The 17,660-nt window shown below is 44.2% G+C and overlaps 1 protein-coding gene and 1 long non-coding RNA gene across 2 annotated transcripts in view; one reads left to right on the forward strand and one right to left on the reverse strand.

Annotated features, from left to right (window-relative positions):
• The window catches only part of OXCT1 (3-oxoacid CoA-transferase 1), a 58,240-nt gene that overhangs the window by 19,500 nt on the left and 21,080 nt on the right, over positions 1-17,660 (forward strand). The window contains exons 7-11 of the mRNA XM_035100569.3: positions 1,595-1,655; positions 7,274-7,381; positions 14,155-14,269; positions 14,392-14,486; positions 14,584-14,632. Coding sequence (XP_034956460.1) covers positions 1,595-1,655; positions 7,274-7,381; positions 14,155-14,269; positions 14,392-14,486; positions 14,584-14,632 — 428 coding nt within the window. The remainder of the gene's footprint in view (positions 1-1,594; positions 1,656-7,273; positions 7,382-14,154; positions 14,270-14,391; positions 14,487-14,583; positions 14,633-17,660) is intronic.
• LOC148684459 (uncharacterized) lies at positions 1,657-10,330 on the reverse strand. Its single transcript, XR_015946194.1, has 3 exons — positions 10,187-10,330; positions 3,322-3,431; positions 1,657-1,817 (listed from the first exon to the last, which is right to left on the reverse strand). It is a non-coding gene; the product is annotated as an uncharacterized LOC148684459 (long non-coding RNA).

Genomic DNA, 17,660 nt, shown 5'->3' on the forward strand with positions numbered 1-17,660 from the left:
TTAGGAAACATAAGGATTAAATAGATGGAGAATGCATATATAATGCTATAAAAAACAAATAGGGTGGATCTGAATTTGTTAAAAAGAGAAACCTGCATTTCTTGTATCTCTTCTTGGTCCATGCAACTCTAAATACCCAAATTAGGGGACCGCAGGGACTCATTTAGCATTTAATAAAGCAAAAGTTTCCAGGAGGGGGCAGTAGAAGCCCAAACATTTTTTTATGTTGTATGATAAACTCAGGATGGAGAGAAATATCTAGAAAATAGGATCCTTTCACTCAGTTTTGAGGCTGCTCCACCAAGGCTTAGAGTCTGTGCCGTAGACAATCATTTGAGCCCACATTATCAGAAAAACTTGACACCTGTATAACGATGGGATTGGCCCCGTTTGCTCTGCTCACCAACCCCCCCTCCCTTCCCCTTCTTCCTCCATGCACAACACATGCAAACAAAGACAGCTAATTTCTAGGAAGGGAGAGTATCTCTTGCACTCAGATCCTGCTTGCTGGTTTCCCACATGCATCTCGTCGGCCACTGTGAGAACAGGATGCTGGACTAGATGGGCCATTGGCCTGATCCAGCAGGCTCTTCTTATGTTTTTATATTCTTAAGCATATGTCTGGTTGTTATATAACCCCAAGCACCCCCCCCCCCAAATATTGTGTTTGCCATCGGCCTTGGTTTGCTAGTGGAAATCTTCTGGGTAGAAGGCAATGAAGTATCTCTGCACTTTGTAAGTCTTGCTCTTCCCCCATTCAGTGGTCAAATAGGTGTCACAAATTATGTGTAACGTGGATAATCTCCTTTCTCCCCTCCACGTTGCAAAATGTGCCCTGGATGTGCATACTGTTGCCCATTTTATTTAGCTGGGAGTAAACACTGCTGATGCGGTTGGCGCTGTGGTCTAAACCACAGAGCCTAGGGTTTGCCGATCAGAAGGTCGCCGGTTTGAATCCCCATGACAGGGTGAGCTCCCATTGTTCGGTCCCTGCTCCTGCCAACCTAGCAGTTCAAAAGCATGTAAAAGTGCAAGTAGGTAAATGGGAAGGTAAATGGCTTTTCAGGTGGGAAGGTAAATGGCTTTTCCGTGCACTGCTCTGGTTCGCCAGAGGTGGCTTAGTCGTGCTGGCCACATGACACACAAGCTGTACGCCGGCTCCCTCAGCCAATAAAGCGAGATGAGCGCCGCAACCCCAGAGTCGTCCGCAACTGGACCTAACGGTCAGGGGTCCCTGTACCTTTACCTTTAAACACTGCTGAACTCAGTGGAACCTACTTCCTAGTTGACACTTAGAAGGAGCGCATTGCAAAGCCCCCCCCCCTTTTAAACAGTAGCACACATGCACACAAACACACACTGCATGGTAAACAAGCCTGCAATTTTAAATGTGTTCTTAAACATATCCTAGGTATGCAAAGGTCTATATGTTACCACCTTACTGCTATCTTCTCCCTAATTCCTTTAAATTTAGGTTGACCCAGTGCTTTCCCTGATATTACAGTAACATAACAGTCTGAATGTGAGCAGAAAATAATCTCCTATCTTTTGCTTTCAGTTAACTTTACCTTCCCCCTTTCTGTGCCTCAAATAGGAAAACTGCAAGAAACTTTAACCAGCCCATGTGTAAAGCTGCCAAAACAACAGTAGTAGAGGTAAAGTCAAACAATTTTATTTTATTTTTAACTTGTACTTCGAAGCTTGCAAGGATTCCTTGCAGATCTTTGCCTATTGCTCAGATGAGTTGACAGATGCTGTATAGACGCAAAACTGAAACCAGGCGTGATGTTCTACTCTTGAAGATGATATGCCTTTACCTGCAGCAGGGATGGAAGAGGGCAGGATTTTAGAGAAGCCCCAAAGATGACAAGCTGTGGTATCATTTGCGTAAATGTAAAACCTGAACCACCTGTTTCCGGTAAACAACTACGAAAGGCCTAGCACTCACCTGAGGCCTGCAGGCTGAAGGTGGAGACCCCCAAGATTTGATGTTCCTCCACCTACTAAACTAAACTATATTATACTATACTATATTATATTATATTATATTATATTAAAATCCCATCGCATAGAAAGCATTATCAGCAGGGAGGGTCCCAGTCCTCAGAGTGGTTTAACAGTCTGTCCCTCTTCCCAGGGAACTATGGGAATTGTAGTTCTGTGAGGGGGAATAGGGGCCTCCTCACAACTCTCAGTACCCTCAGCACACTACATTTCCCAGGATTCTTTGGGGGAAGCCATGACTGTTTCAAAACAGCATCATACCACTTTCGGGTATAGTGCAGATGAGCATAGCTGCCAAGTTTTTGCTTTTCTCGCGAGGAAGCCTATTCAGCATAAGGGAAAATCCCTGTAAAAAAGGGATAACTTGGCAGCTATGCAGATGAGATCTTCAGCAGCTGTATGCTGGCATACCAGTCTTCCCGTGCTTGTGCTTATGTAGCCAAAATCTCACTGACGCTCAAGGGAAGAAATACCCAGCAGACTTGAGGTAATAATTATACGCAGGCAGAAAAGCAAATCTGTAGCTAAAATATAACCCAGAGGGTGGGGAAGCAGCCACACAAAAATTAAATGTTGTAGAATACTGACAGACTGAAAAATGGGGAAACGGGGAAATGGAGAACTAGGCAGCAGAAGGGAATAGAATAGATTGGGCGGAACAGGCCTACCCAAATATATAGATCAGGCATCCCCAAACTGCCGCCCTCCAGATGTTTTGGCCTACAACTCCCATGATCCCTAGCTAAGAGGACCAGTGGTCAGGGATGATGGGAATTGTAGTCCAAAACATCTGGAGGGCTGAAGTTTGGGGATGCCTGATATAGAATATATAGAGAGCTATATGATTGTAGAACCATCTTGTTTTCTGGATAGGTCGGTTCCTGGTTCACACTGAGAAGCTATTTTTGGACTCCCTGCTTATTGAGCTTTTGCCCCGATCTGCTTGTCCAAAGCTTACACAGAGGTTATTTTATTTATAAAATTTGTTTCTCACCCTTTCTCCCAAATGAGCCCAGGGTGGTATATGTCCATTTTTTTTTTACTTGAGCTTTCAATCCGATTTGTTTGCAGGGGAGATTTATGACTGTCAGCATTCATCCTGATTGAATTACTCGGTGATGGAGTATGACTGTGTTGGACACTATGACTCCACACCTTCCCTTTAACTATTCATTCGCCTCACCCGTTTCAGTGTGTTTCCTCGTTACTCTCCTAGCCCCAAAAGACTCTGTGGTCATGGTGGTGGTGGTTTTTTAAAACAGATTTGTTGAGCCAGGGCAAACATAGCAACTTTGAGGCACTTTTAATTTCACAAACCTAAGTTTCCAGTGTGCGCTTGTTAACCCTCCTGAAAAACGATGCGTGTTCTGAAGGCCGTAATTATTTGATAGTCCCCAGGGATGGAAGAGGGAGCTGCCCTTACGCATCTAGAGAGAAGTTAAAGAATTTAGTGTAGCTAGGATTGGGAACAAGTATACCCACCCCGTCTCAAACGAAGAGACAAACCCCAATACAGGATATAAACAGCAAGTGGGGATAAAAATTCCGGCGCAGTCCGGCGAAGATTGAGCATGCTGTTTTCACATGCAATCATTTTCTTTTTGAATCCCATTTGTAGAACACTTTGTAAATGAAATGGTTCCTTACCAAAGGGAAAAACAAAGGCTTGGATAACAGAAGCCTAGTTTTCCTCCTGATTTTTGAGATCCTCATTTATTATGGAATAATTGGGAGACTGGAAGATGAGGTTTAATTTAGAAAGGAAGAGGAACAAAGGGGTGGGGGGTTGGGGCTCAGATCTGAGTGCAGAGATGTCCTTTCACCCACAACTAATTAAGGAAATGTAATTAAAAACCCTGCAATGCATCTTTGGTTACTTAGCAACGCCATCCGAATGCTGCTATCGCAGGTACAATGGACTTTCATTACATTGTGGGACAGGAATGAATAGCTCCATTAGTCACCTAAAATTGTGGTGTTGCTTTCATTGTTAACGCTGAGACGCTGAGAAATGGCCATGCTTATAAATGCACACTCTTATATTGCCGATAAAGTCCTAGCTCTTGCGTCCCAGTAACTCTGCTTAATTCTAATTCTGCCTCACAAATTTGAATTCCGAGATGCGCCACACTGACGACGCTTTAGCCAGGAAGCTGCAATAGTGGCTTTGGCCTACCAGTGAGTCTCTTCAAACACAATTCAAAGTGTTGGTGCTGACCTTTAAAGCCCTAAATGGCTTCGGCCCAGTATACCTGAAGGAACGTCTCCACTCCCATCGTTCAGCCTGGACACTGAGGTCCAGCTCTGAGGGCCTTCTGGCGGTTCCCTCACTGTAAGAAGTGAGGTTACAGTGAACCGGGCAGAGGGCCTTCTCGGTGGTGACGCCTGCCCTGTGGAATGCCCTCCCATCAGATGTCAAGGAAATAAGCAACTATCTGGCTTTTAGAAGACACCTGAAGGCAGCCCTGTTTAGGGAAGTTTTTAATGACTGATGTTTTATCGTGTTTTTAATATTCTGTTGAAAGCCGCCCAGAGTGGCTGGGGAAACACACCCAGATGAGCGGGGTATAAATAATAAATTATTACAATATTATTATTATCTCACCCCTTTTTTCTAATTCAGGGGTAGCTAACCTAAGACCCTCCAGATGGTGTTGAAATCCATCTCCTATTAGCCATAGGCAGCATGGCCAAAGGTTGGAAACGATGGGAGCTGGAGTCCAACAACATCTGGAGGGTCAAGGTTTGCTTCCTGGATCGTGTCCAAGCTTCCACACAATCACTTTTCCGCATCAAACATTACAGCGTTGGCCACTCAAAAATGCTTTTATATACTGGTGTAAGAGATGAATTTGCACCCGCTAATTTGTGAATTCGGGCATCTGTCTTTAGCGGCTTCCCAGCTCCAAGGACACAAGAATTAGCCTTTTGTGTCCAGGAAGTTCCTGTGGTAATTGTCACTAGCAGTGAATTGGGACCTTTGCACGCTTTCTTGCCAAGAGCAAAGGTTTGTCCCCAGGATTCCCAGATGCACAAGGCTGCAGTGCTTCATGCAACTTGGAAGAATGGTAGGATATCAAGACATACATACATACGACAACGACGTATTTGGCCATGATGCCATGTTGGTCTTCCACATTTCAGCCTTAGGAATCCACCTAGTTACTGTTTTTAGAGCTCTGGTTCTGTTTTTCCTCTTTCATAGTTTAAGGTGGGGGGTAGAATTAATGCTTTGAAAGGTTTATTAGAAGGCTGAGAATAGAAAGACATTTTTCCTTTGGTGTTCTGCTGGGTACCTACTGCTGTTTTTGCGAAGCAAGGCAGGATGGAGAGAGGCTTGGCTTTTTGCTTGCTTCTGTCAAATTGGAAATTGGTGCATTTTGTTGCTCCCTCACCCCCACGGTGCTCCTCAATCCTATTTGGAGTTTCTGTGGGGAAGAGGCTTGCTGTGCTTAGGCTATTATTTTGCAATGTGCATCTTGATTTATGATGAGTTTCTCCAACTGGGATTTCAAAATGCTTATTCTTTTATAAGCCCATGGGGGACAACCCACCTGCTTAAATAAATGTGTTTGGTGTTCTTAGCACATGGGGTGGCAACATGTGCATTCTGCACATGTTATAAATTGAAGTGTCCCAAACAGTACGCTCAGAATAAATGCGTGCTCATATTTTTTTGCTTTGTAAAATGCTCCTTGCTTCCAAGAAGTAAAGTGAAAGATCATGGCTATACGAAGAGAGAGAAAATAGTGTCTGCTCAAATATTTTCCTCTTGGAAAGGCGTCGTATGGAGAGAAGCCTCCTAGTGACTGTAGTAGCTGCTGGTTCTCAAAGCAGCTACAGGCACAGTTGAACCTTCTGATCACACTTCTAAGCTGACCTTGCACTGCTGAGAGTGTGAGTAGGCAGCCGAGGCAGCTTTCTCCTCTAGCATAAACATGCAAACCTTACCTGCTTGGCTTCAGGATCTTTTATTCTATAATATTCAGTGTGGAAGCTTTGGTAGGGTGTCAGGAGTCAGTGTAGTATAGTGTTTGGCATGCTATACTGGGGCAGGAGAGACTGGATTTTAACTCCCTACTCTGCAGTGAAGCTCAACAGGTCATCTTGGGACAGCAAATTAGCTTGGAGAATGGGTGGCATAAAGTATTTTGCCATGCTTGTTCTTGGGAACCACCTGATGCTCTTGACTTAAAAGCATGCTGTGCACATGGCACTCAGTGTGTATAGACACAATCTGTGCAAACGCTTACTTGCAGAACCAGGAAGTGGGTAGTAGGGAAAGTCAGCCTTCCAGTTAAAGGATCGAAGAAGAAGAAGAAGAAGAAGAAGAAGAAGAAGAGGAGGAGGAGGAAGAAGAGTTTGGACTTGATATCCCGCCTTTCACTCCCCTTAAGGAGTCTCAAAGCGGCTAACATTCTCCTTTCCCTTCCTCCCCCACAACAAACACTCTGTGAGGTCAGGAATCACAAGACAGAGAAACCAGTAGGAGAACACTTCAGTCTCTCAGGACATTCTATACAAGATCTCAAAGTAGCTGTCTTATTACAGGAAAATTTCAGAAACTGACTGGAAAGAGAAGTTGCTGAATTGCAACTCATTACCAAGCTTAAAACCATGGAGAGACCTGGTTTGAATAAAGACATTGGATTCTTATCTCATTATACATGATAAGCTTTCTTTAGCCATCTCACCCCTTGCTTTTTCCTGCAAGACCAAATGCAGTCGTTAACAGTCGTCAACAGGTTTACCACTCCTATCAGCCAATCACCCATTCCCACCACCCTTCTGAGTAATATCGCTCCCCACCCTCTGACTTCACATAAGGGTCTGGTGACTTCTGTTTCAGTGTATCTAAAGAAGTGTGCATGACAAACTTAATTGGTCTCTGAGGTGCTACTGGAAGGAATTCCCCCCCCCCCCCGTCTGTGAGGTGAGTGAGGCTGAGAGACTTCAGAGAAGTGTGACTAGCCCAAGGTCACCCAGCAGCTGCATGTGGAGGAGCGGAGACGTGAACCTGGTCCCCCAGATTACGAGTCCACCGCTCTTAAGCAATACACCACACTCACTCTCCCAAGCCCAAGTCCTCACCTCACTTCATAAATTGAGAGAGCTTGGAGCTATGTAACTCATTGTCGCTTCAAAAAAGGACCCGGGGACTTAACTCTTCAAAAGGATCTGAAGGGCCCTGCATGTTGCCATCTGCTAATCTCTCTGTACTGTGTGCACCCTCTGATTTTTACCCTTTTTGCTTTTCACATCTGCTCAGGTAGAAGAAATTGTGGACGTTGGTTCCTTTGCCCCAGAAGATATTCATGTCCCCAAGATCTACGTCCATCGTCTCATCAAAGGGGGAAAGTATGAAAAAAGAATTGAGGTAAGTTTTAACGGGGTTTGGGGCCATCCTATGTGTTTACCCATGCGGCATGGGGACATTTGTATTGCTGCTCTTATTTTGCATAATTGCGGGTTTCGCTAGTTACATGGTCAAGGAGTGATGTCTCCCAAGCATCACTCCTTGACCATGTAACTCGCGAAACCCATAATTACTGCTTAGCCACCTCTCCGACTTCTAAAAAAATTCAACACACACACACACACTTCCAACATATCTTCATCCTAAGGGGCTGGGAACTTGTTTTTTCCTCTCTTTTTTTTTTTGAAAAAAGCAAAAGCTGATAATCTCATCGGAGCTTGAATGTGTAAGCAATAAAACATTTTTGTGCCTCTGTGGACCTCAGCAGACACCACGCCGTTTCCATATCCAATTATAAATGAAGGTTGAATCCCAATGCGACCCACTTAACAGAACGCATCCTCAGCACTTCATTAATCACATCTGAAGTTCCCTAAATAGCCTCCCCACCCCCAAACTGCAGCTGTGTCAAACATCCTTTGGTGAGAATTGGTGGATGACTTTTGAGCTCATGTTTAGGATCTGGTTATTCCCATATTTCTGCATTGGCAAGAAACCTGAGCTGCCACCCTAGGATCTGGGGCTGCGAAGACGCTTGGCTGGCATGTTGTGTGTGGGCATGTGTGCCCAAGCATCCCTCAGCCTTTTAGCTTGGCTTACTTAAGCCAGCTAGAGCTCTTGTCTCTGCAAGTTCACGCTTCTCTGGAGAATAGGTGTCGTTTGAATGACCTTGGTGGGGATAGCCAACTTCAGTTGCGCCCAGCCAGCATGACGAATGGTCAGGAATGACTGGATACTTTGAAGGGTACCATCCTGACTGCCTCATGCCAAGAGGGGATCCTTTGGAAGTCTGTTGAGCAGATAATTGTGTTTCATGTTGCTGGCGGTAGGGCTAGGCGGCTTTCATTTCTTATGATTCTGTTGACTTATTATTAGAAGTGGTGTTCGTAGCTTTTAATGTTTAACAGACCCTTGTATTTTAATATTTTGTTGGAAGCCGCCGAGTGGCTGGGGAAACCTAGCCAGATGGGCGGGGTATAAATAATAAATTGTTGTTCTTGTTGTTATTATTATTATTATTATTATTATTATTATTATTATGCGAGGAATGCTGAGTTTAGGGAAGAGCAGCGATTCAGAGCTACGGTAGTGCTCATGATTTACATGCAAAAAGGTTCAGTCCTTGGCAATCCCCAGCAAATGTAGAGAGAGAGACCGCTGGTGAAACTCTGGAAAGCTCCTGCCAGGAAAAAGCTCCTGGAAAGCTCCTGTGTTTTGGAGGTTTAATTTATGTTTAAAATTTTGCACAGTGTTTATTTTTATTTTTATTATTGGAAGCCGCTTTGAGACCTACCTGGTGGAAATAACTAAAGTAAAATAATAAATAAATAAACAGACCCGTGTTGTGACTCTCTGTATAAGGCAGCTCCATGGATAGTTTTCAGAGGCAAGGAAAAACTTGAATGGGGAAGGAACACCAAGGTAGTGTCTTTTAGCATTTGTCGCCAGGGGCAGTTGTGAGACTGCCCAGAGCTAGGAGAAAGCCTTGTGCAGATATGCCCGGCTACTATTGAGTCCAGGGGGTGCAAATATCTGTGGTTGCTCTCGGCTTGAAAAACAACACACACAGGAAAGCCATTGTATAAGGCTAAACTATTTTATTACCTTGCCAACAAAGGTCTGTATAGTTAAAGCTATGGTTTTCCCAGTAGTGATGTATGGAAGTGAGAGCTGGACCATAAAGAAGGCTGATCGCCAAAGAATTGATGCTTTTGAATTATGGTGCTGGAGGAGACTCTTGAGAGTCCCATGGACTGCAAGAAGATCAAACCTATCCATTCTTAAGGAAATCAGCCCTGAGTGCTCACTGGAAGGACAGATCCTGAAGCAGAGGCTCCAATACTTTGGCCACCTCATGAGAAGAGAAGACTCCCTGGAAAAGACCCTGATGTTGTGAAAGATGGAGGGCACAAGGAGAAGGGGACGACAGAGGAGGGATGGTTGGACTGTGTTCTTGAAGCTACCAACATGAGTCTGACCAAGCTGCGGGAGGCAGTGGAAGACAGGAGTGCCTGGCGTGCTCTGGTCCATGGGGTCAAGAAGAGTCGGACACGACTAAATGACTAAACAACAACATTTTATTGTTGCAAAATGCAGAGTCTGTCTCTGTTTGCCCAGGTCAGACATTCAGGGCTGTTTAGCATGGCTGCCTCTCTCTAGCATAGCAGGCAGCAAAGAGAGAGCAAAAGAAACAACAGTTCCACTTCAGGAACAACAGTAAGACAAACATCCTGTCTACGTCACTTCCACTCTGTGGGCACAAAACGCATACAGTCATATGATAAACAATAGTCCTATGACTGCAGGACAGGGAATGAATCTCAACAGTGTCTTGCATCAATCTTCGCACCCTCTGTAACCTGCCCCAGAACTCTTTGCAGAGCACAAAGGGGTCTGTAGCAGATACAGGATCGTTCCTCATCAGGCATATCCATAGGGAAAGTTTTGCCCGAACATAGAAAACCTGAAAAACCGCCTTGTGTGATAAAACCCTTGTTTTAGTGCTTTGGTCCCAAGGCAAGATCCCAAGGGCACACGACACAGCCACCTTGCCGAAGGTAAGCAGATCAGGGTCTGATCAGTACCTGGACAGGAGACCTTGGGACCTCCATATACAGTATGTCACCTTGAGTTCCAGGAAGGAAGGAAGGAAGGAAGGAAGGAAGGAAGGAAGGAAGAGATAATAAATAATTAAATGCATCTTACATGTGCTGAATGATAGCACTCCTTACATTTTCCTTTTTCCTTTTTCGGCTAATCATCAGATATTATTCCTGTTTCTTCTTCAGCCCGATAGAAGGCTGGGCATAGATCTTCATTATTGCACAGCCAAACCATGATTGTTTTCAGTTTCTCCTGTTCTCCAGCCTGGCTTCTCCCCTCCCTCCCTTTGATGCCACTCCCCCCCCCCACCTTGTTTTTAAATGTTTTATATTGTCTAGACCAAAGTTACAGCAGGGATTAATTTTGGTCTGCTGAGTTTTGTAATCCTGCTAGGGATCTGCCTTGTCAAAACAGGCAATGAAACTGCAAGCTCCTCTGTTTACTGTCTTAAGAGTGAGAGTGCCTATAAAAATTGCGTCTACCTTGGAGGCTCTGGGCTCGCTTCTTCAAGTGAAAATCGGTCTTGGACGGAATGCGGTTATCCACCCGAGTGCTGAGTGAGGGTTCCAGTATAAAGCAGATTTAGCTTAGAGTGCCTGGAAAAGGAAGATAGTTTATCATATTAGGAGAGAAATAATTATGGCTGTAATATCTGGTCTGGCTCTGGCTGGGAGAGCAAAACGTCCCAAGGGAAGCCTAATTCCAATTTAAGCTGTTATTAAACATATATTCACATTTTCTTTGTGCCTCCGTTTCAAAAGTGAGAAGAAGCAGAGACTTGGGCCAAGATGCAGGTCAGAGTTTTAGACTCGGAAGCTCTGGTGCTTTGAATGCATGGATACCTTGGTTCTTGAACACCTTGCGACTCGAACGTTTTGCCTCCCGAACGCCGCAAACCCGGAAGTAAGTGTTCTGGTTTGCAAACTTTTTTGGGAAGCCGGACGTCCGACGTGGCTTCCACGGCTTCTGATTGAGCGCAGGAAGCTCCTGCAGCCAATCGGAAGCTGCGTCTTGGTTTTCAAACGTTTTTGGAAGTCAAACGGACTTCCGGAACGGATTCTGTTTGAGAACCAAGGTAGGACTGTATAGGCATCCTGGTAGCAGTCTTGCTCCTTCCAGGCTTCCACTTCCAGTTCTGAGATGCATGCAGGAGTGCCCTTGACCAAGGTCTGCAGGATTCTTGTCTTCCTGGCGGGAGAATGTAAAGATGCGCAATTTCTTCCTGTCTCTCTCGGAAATCTGTTCTGCCAAATAAAAACCATGTGCTTGGAAAGTGTAACAGGGCAAGCGTTTATTTAAGCAACGTAGATAAATGGAAAATTCCCAAGGGTTTTTAAAACCCACTGGTCCTAAGTGGAAGCACTTCAAATGTACCGATTCCCCACAGATGTTGGGGAGCTTATGCCGATTGCAATTGAAGTACTGAGCTCTGCTTATTGGGCCAATTCACACCTTTCCAAGCCAAGTCCATTTTTGGCTTGGGAGCTGCTGAATGTAAACTTCCTTTGAATTCGTGCAAATGTGTACCGCCAGAGGCGCTATCTTCAGAATAAGACGAAATCAGTGGCATTGCTGATTATTTATTATTAATTTTAATAAAGCATTGCTGCTGTTGCTACTTAGCATTCATTCTCTGTCTGATTCATTGTTTTTCTTGGTTCATTTTTCCCCCTTACTGAGCTTTGAATTTTTAACTTTTACTGCCTCTCTTCCTCGTTCTGCCTCATTTTCACCCTGTTTTTTAAATTAAATAATTTTTATTAATTTTACAATTTTATATTCATTACAATCACCATTATCACAAAGGAAAAACACACACATATACTGTATTTTTCCGTGTATTGGACAAGGTTTTTTGACTCAAATATCAAGTCAAATAAACTGGGGTTGTCCAATACATGGATAGTGGCATGGTGGTTGGGGTGGGGAGAAGCGGCATGCCGCCAGCCAGCTCATTGCCGGGAGTGCGGCTTCCCTCGATGCCGCAGCGAGCCGGGAGCGATCTGGGGGTGTTTCCTGCCCACAGCTGCGTGGGGGGAGAGGCTCAACAACTTTGGGCCATCTCCCCTCATTTTCCTAAAATTGAGTCCGCAAAAATGGGGGGGGGGCCTTATACATGGGGGCGTCCTATAGGCGGAAAAATATGGTAATTCCCAATCTCCCCCACCCCCCCTCCCATGACTTCCCTCAACTTTTTCTTCTGGTACTGTAAATATTTGCTTCTCCTGCTTATTTTATTCTGCCTTAATATTGTAATCTTTAAATTAAATGTTATATTCTTATCATTTTTACACCATAATTCTTTTCACATTACATCTTACACTTTGTTATGTTTCCAATTATTGCATCTTCGCTTCTGTGTTTGTTTTCTCAATTGTGTTTACTCAGACCCTGTTAGTGAGTCCACTTCTTTACAATGTTTCTGTAAATACAACATAAACGGTTCCCAGTCTTATTTGGAATCTCTATTGTCCTTGTCTCTTTAAGTTTTCCAGTTGTCTTCGCAATTTCAGCATATTCAATCAGTTTTTCTTGCCATTCTTCTTTCGTTGGTATCTTGTCGTCTTTCCATTTTTGGCCTAGTAATGTCCTAGCCGCTGTTGTAGCGTACATAAATAGTTTTTTCTGCTCTTTTGGCAAGTCTGCTTCAGTTTCACTCTGGAAAAGGCTTCTTGGGCATGTGTCTTACCTTCCCTGATCCGCTACTGATAATGTGTTGTTTTTTAATGTCAGTCCTTCATTGGGTTAGGGAGGAGTTGGCATGCTGTATGAAACGGTAACAGCAGATGGCAACCTGGAGCAGCACTTGGGTTTTGAAGCAGAACCTGGAAGAGACTTTTCCTTGGTGAAATGGGCTTCTGTTGCTCAGGCATAACCTGAGGAAGGACCAGGCAAGCGTATTGTTCACTCACCCAAAGGCTGTGTTCACAACTGTTGGTTTGGGGAGGGTCCTTATAGCTCAGTGTTTTTCCATAACTTGGAAAGTTTTCCTAAAAGGTAGAGTATAAATTCATCATGTGAGCCAGTGGCAGGCACTAAGGAATGGAAGAGGAGTTTGATCTTGTTGGCATTCTAATGAGAAGCTAATTTGCGTTTCTTGAAGGGTTAGGCAAACGAAAATGCCGCTAGCCTATGAACTTTGCACTTTTTGCGATGCAAAATTAAGATATTGGTGAAAACAACGTGCAAAAAATACAGTTAAGTTAGGGAAGATGGCTTTGCCTAAATGTGTGTACAGTATTGAGTCAGGACTACATACAAACAGAACATTTGCTAGCAGAAATAAGCAGTGAATGCTGGTGAAACTTTCATGAGGATTTTTTTTTAAAGAACAACGCACAAATTGTTGCGGAAATGTGGAAAACTGAGTTTAAGACTGAGGGAAAAGGGGAAACTTGGAGAATTGAAAATGACAGATTTGTACATGCCTAAGTAGGCACTTGTTTGTAACTAGAAGGTGTTTCTCAAATCCCAGTCTCAGGGGCAAGCCTGCGGCCATTGCCCTAACTTCATGTGTGTGGTGGAAGACTGGGCGGAAACTGAGTGGGATGTCTGTACCAAAATGGGTGAAATTCTGACCAGAACAAGATGTCCCTCCTCTAGCAACCTTGCATGATGGGGAGGAAATGGAGAAAGGGAATGAAAACAAGGTTGCCCTGTTCTCTTTTTTTTTTTACTCTGGCTCCACCCACCCCTGGGCCAGAGGGACAAATCATTTGACCTGGTATAAGGTCGTTTCTTTACATGACCTGCTGGGTGAAGTTTGGGGAGAAGTATAGACTCAGAAAGGTGGTGAGCTGAGTTAGCATTGGCTGTAGGGGGAAACAGAACAGCAATGGCTGTCTTTCTGGGCACGGGAAACACATGATTGTTCACAGTAAGTGATAGTTTGGTTTACGCCATGTGCAAATCAGGCCAGTGTTTAGCATAAACCAACCCAGGGTATCTTAAATGTATTTCTTGCTGCTTCAGGGTGCCTTTACCGACTGTGATACAATATATGCTGGTCCTTAATGTTCCATGAAAGAGCGCAGTTGTCACCACCCTCTTCACTCTGCTTGTTTTTCTAGAGGTTGTCGTTACGCAAAGCTGAAGACAGCAAAGGCAAGCAGAAGAAAGATAGCGATAACGTAAGAGAGAGGATCATCAGGAGAGCGGCCCTTGAATTTGAGGATGGCATGTATGGTATCCTTTGGCTGTGTGGAATGCAATTGCTTTTAAAAAAAATCGATGTGCATTTGAATTAAATAAATTCATGTACAGAACGAAGAACTTGGATCCGTTTAACCTTGACCGATCTGTCTAAGCTAACCTGGGTATTGGAATCCCACTGCTTGCCAGCAACTTCATCAGTCCAGATATAACTGTTCATCTACAGAGTGAAAATGGAGTCCTTGGCTTGGTAAGAATGGAACACAGGCAACGGGAATCCATACACAACACAACACAACTGTTGGACTGGAAATTTAATGCAAGTGTTTGCTTTGTGTTTTAACTAGGGACCTTACCCATCTGAAAATGAAGTTGACCCTGATCTCATCAATGCAGGTTAAACCCGATTTTTGTCCTTCTTCCACATATTTATACTGTCCTTCCTTCAAGAAGTTAATGGGGAGGTGGGAGAGGAAAGCAGAGAAACAGAACCATGGACAGCTTCAGATAGAGCCAGGCGGAATTCAAGTTTGTTGCAGGCGTCCAAGAGCAACAATCTCCTTTCTCAACCTTGGGTTGGACTACCACTCCCATCATTCCTGACCGCTGCCCCTGCTGGCTATGGATGATGGGACTTGTGTTGTTGTTGTTTAGTCGTTTAGTCGTGTCCGACTCTTCGTGACCCCATGGACCATAGCACGCCAGGCACTCCTGTCTTGCACTGCCTCCCGCAATTTGGTCAAACTCATGTTGGTAGCTTCGAGAACACTGTCCAACCATCTTGTCCTCTGTCGTCCCCTTCTCCTAGTGCCCTCAATCTTTCCCAACATCAGGGTCTTTTCCAAGGATTCTTCTCTTCTCATGAGGTGGCCAAAGTATTGGAGCCTGAGCTTCACGATCTGTCCTTCCAGGGAGCACTCAGGGCTGATTTCCTTAAGAATGGATAGGTTTGATCTTCTTGCAGTCCATGGGACTCTCAAGAGTCTCCTCCAGCACCATAATTCAAAAGCATCAATTCTTCGGCGATCAGCCTTCTTTATGGTCCAGCTCTCACTTCCATACATCACTACTGGGAAAACCATAGCTTTAACTATACGGACCTTTGTCGGCAAGGTGATGTCTCTGCTTTTTAAGATGCTGTCTAGGTTTGCCATTGCTTTTCTCCCAAGAAGCAGGCGTCTTTTAATTTCGTGACTGCTGTCACCATCTGCAGTGATCAAGGAGCCCAAGAAAGTAAAATCTCTCACTGCCTCCATTTCTTCCCCTTCTATTTGCCAGGAGGTGATGGGACCAGTGGCCATGATCTTGTTTTTTTTGATGTTGAGCTTCAGACCATATTTTGCGCTCTCCTCTTTCACCCTCATTAAAAGGTTCTTTAATTCCTCCTCGCTTTCTGCCATCAAGGTTGTGTCATCTGCATATCTGAGGTTGTTGATATTTCTTCCGGCAATCTTAATTCCGGCTTGGGATTCATCTAGTCCAGCCTTTCGCATGATGAATTCTGCATATAAGTTAAATAAGCAGGGAGACAATATACAACCTTGTCGTACTCCTTTCCCAATTTTGAACCACTCAGTTGTTCCATATCCAGTTCTAACTGTAGCTTCTTGTCCCACATAGGACAGATGAGGTGATCAGGCACTCCCATTTCTTTAAGAACTTGCCATAGTTTGCTGTGGTCGACACAGTCAAAGGCTTTTGCATAGTCAATGAAGCAGAAGTAGACGTTTTTCTGGAACTCTCTAGCTTTCTCCATAATCCAGCGCATGTTTGCTATTTGGTCTCTGGTTCCTCTGCCCTTTCGAAATCCAGCTTGCACTTCTGGGAGTTCTCGGTCCACATACTGCCTAAGCCTGCCTTGTAGAATTTTAAGCATAACCTTGCTAGCGTGTGAAATGAGCGCAATTGTGCGGTAGTTGGAGCATTCTTTGGCACTGCCCTTCTTTGGGATTGGGATGTAGACTGATCTTCTCCAATCCTCTGGCCATTGCTGAGTTTTCCAAACTTGCTGGCATATTGGGTGTAGCACCTTAACAGCATCATCTTTTAAAATTTTAAATAGTTCAGCTGGAATATCATCACTTCCACTGGCCTTGTTATTAGCAGTGCTTTCTAAGGCCCATTTGACTTCACTCTCCAAGATGTCTGGCTCAAGGTCAGCAACCACACTACCTGGGGTGTACGAGACCTCCATATCTTTCTGGTATAATTCCTCTGTGTATTCTTGCCACCTCTTCTTGATGTCTTCTGCTTCTGTTAGGTCCTTACCACTTTTGTCCTTGATTATGGTAATCTTTGTACGAAATGTTCCTTTCATATCTCCAATTTTCTTGAACAGATCTCTGGTTTTCCCCATTCTATTGTTTTCCTCTATTTCTTTGCATTGCTCATTTAAGAAGACCCTCTTGTCTCTCCTTGCTGTTTTTTGGAAATCTGCATTCAGTTTCCTGTATCTTTCCCTATCTCCCTTGCATTTTGCTTGCCTCCTCTCCTCCGCTATTTGTAAGGCCTCGTTGGACAGCCATTTTGCTTTCTTGCATTTCCTTTTCCTTGGGATGGTTTTCGTTGCTGCCTCCTGTATAATGTTACGAGCCTCCATCCATAGTTCTTCAGGCACTCTGTCCACCAAATCTAAATCCTTAAACCTGTTCCTCACTTCCACTGTGTATTCATAAGGGATTTGATTCAGATTGTATCTTACTGGCCCAGTGGTTTTTCCTACTTTCTTCAGTTTAAGCTGGAATTTTGCTATAAGAAGCTGATGATCTGAGTTACAGTCAGCTCCAGGTCTTGTTTTTGCTGACTGTATAGAGCTTCTCCATCTTTGGCTGCAGAGAATATAATCAATCTGATTTCGATGCTGCCCATTTGGTGATATCCATGTGTAGAGTCGTCTCTTGTGTTGTTGGAAGAGAGTGTTTGTGATGACCAGCTTGTTCTCTTGACAGAACTCTATTAGCCTTTGCCCTGCTTCATTTTGAACTCCCAGGCCAAACTTGCCAGTTGTTCCTTTTATCTCTTGATTCCCTACTTTAGCATTCCAATCCCCTGTAATGAGAAGAACATCCTTCTTTGGTGTCATTTCTAGAAGGTGTTGTAGGTCTTCATAGAATTGGTCAATTTCACTTTCTTCAGCACCGGTAGTTGGTGCATAAACTTGGATTACTGTGATGTTAAAAGGTCTGCCTTGGATTCGTATCGAGATCATTCTGTCATTTTTGAGATTGCATCCCATTACAGCTTTTGCCACTCTTTTGTTGACTATGAGGGCCACTCCATTTCTACTACGGGATTCTTGCCCACAGTAGTAGATATGATAGTCATCCGAACTGAATTCGCCCATTCCCTTCCATTTTAGTTCACTGATGCCCAGGATGTCGATATTTATTCTTGCCATCTCATTTTTGACCACATCCAGCTTACC

The sequence above is a fragment of the Zootoca vivipara genome, chromosome 10 (genome assembly GCF_965207765.1).
Source record: "Zootoca vivipara chromosome 10, rZooViv2.hap1.1, whole genome shotgun sequence".
NCBI classification, from domain to species: Eukaryota; Metazoa; Chordata; class Lepidosauria; order Squamata; family Lacertidae; genus Zootoca; species Zootoca vivipara.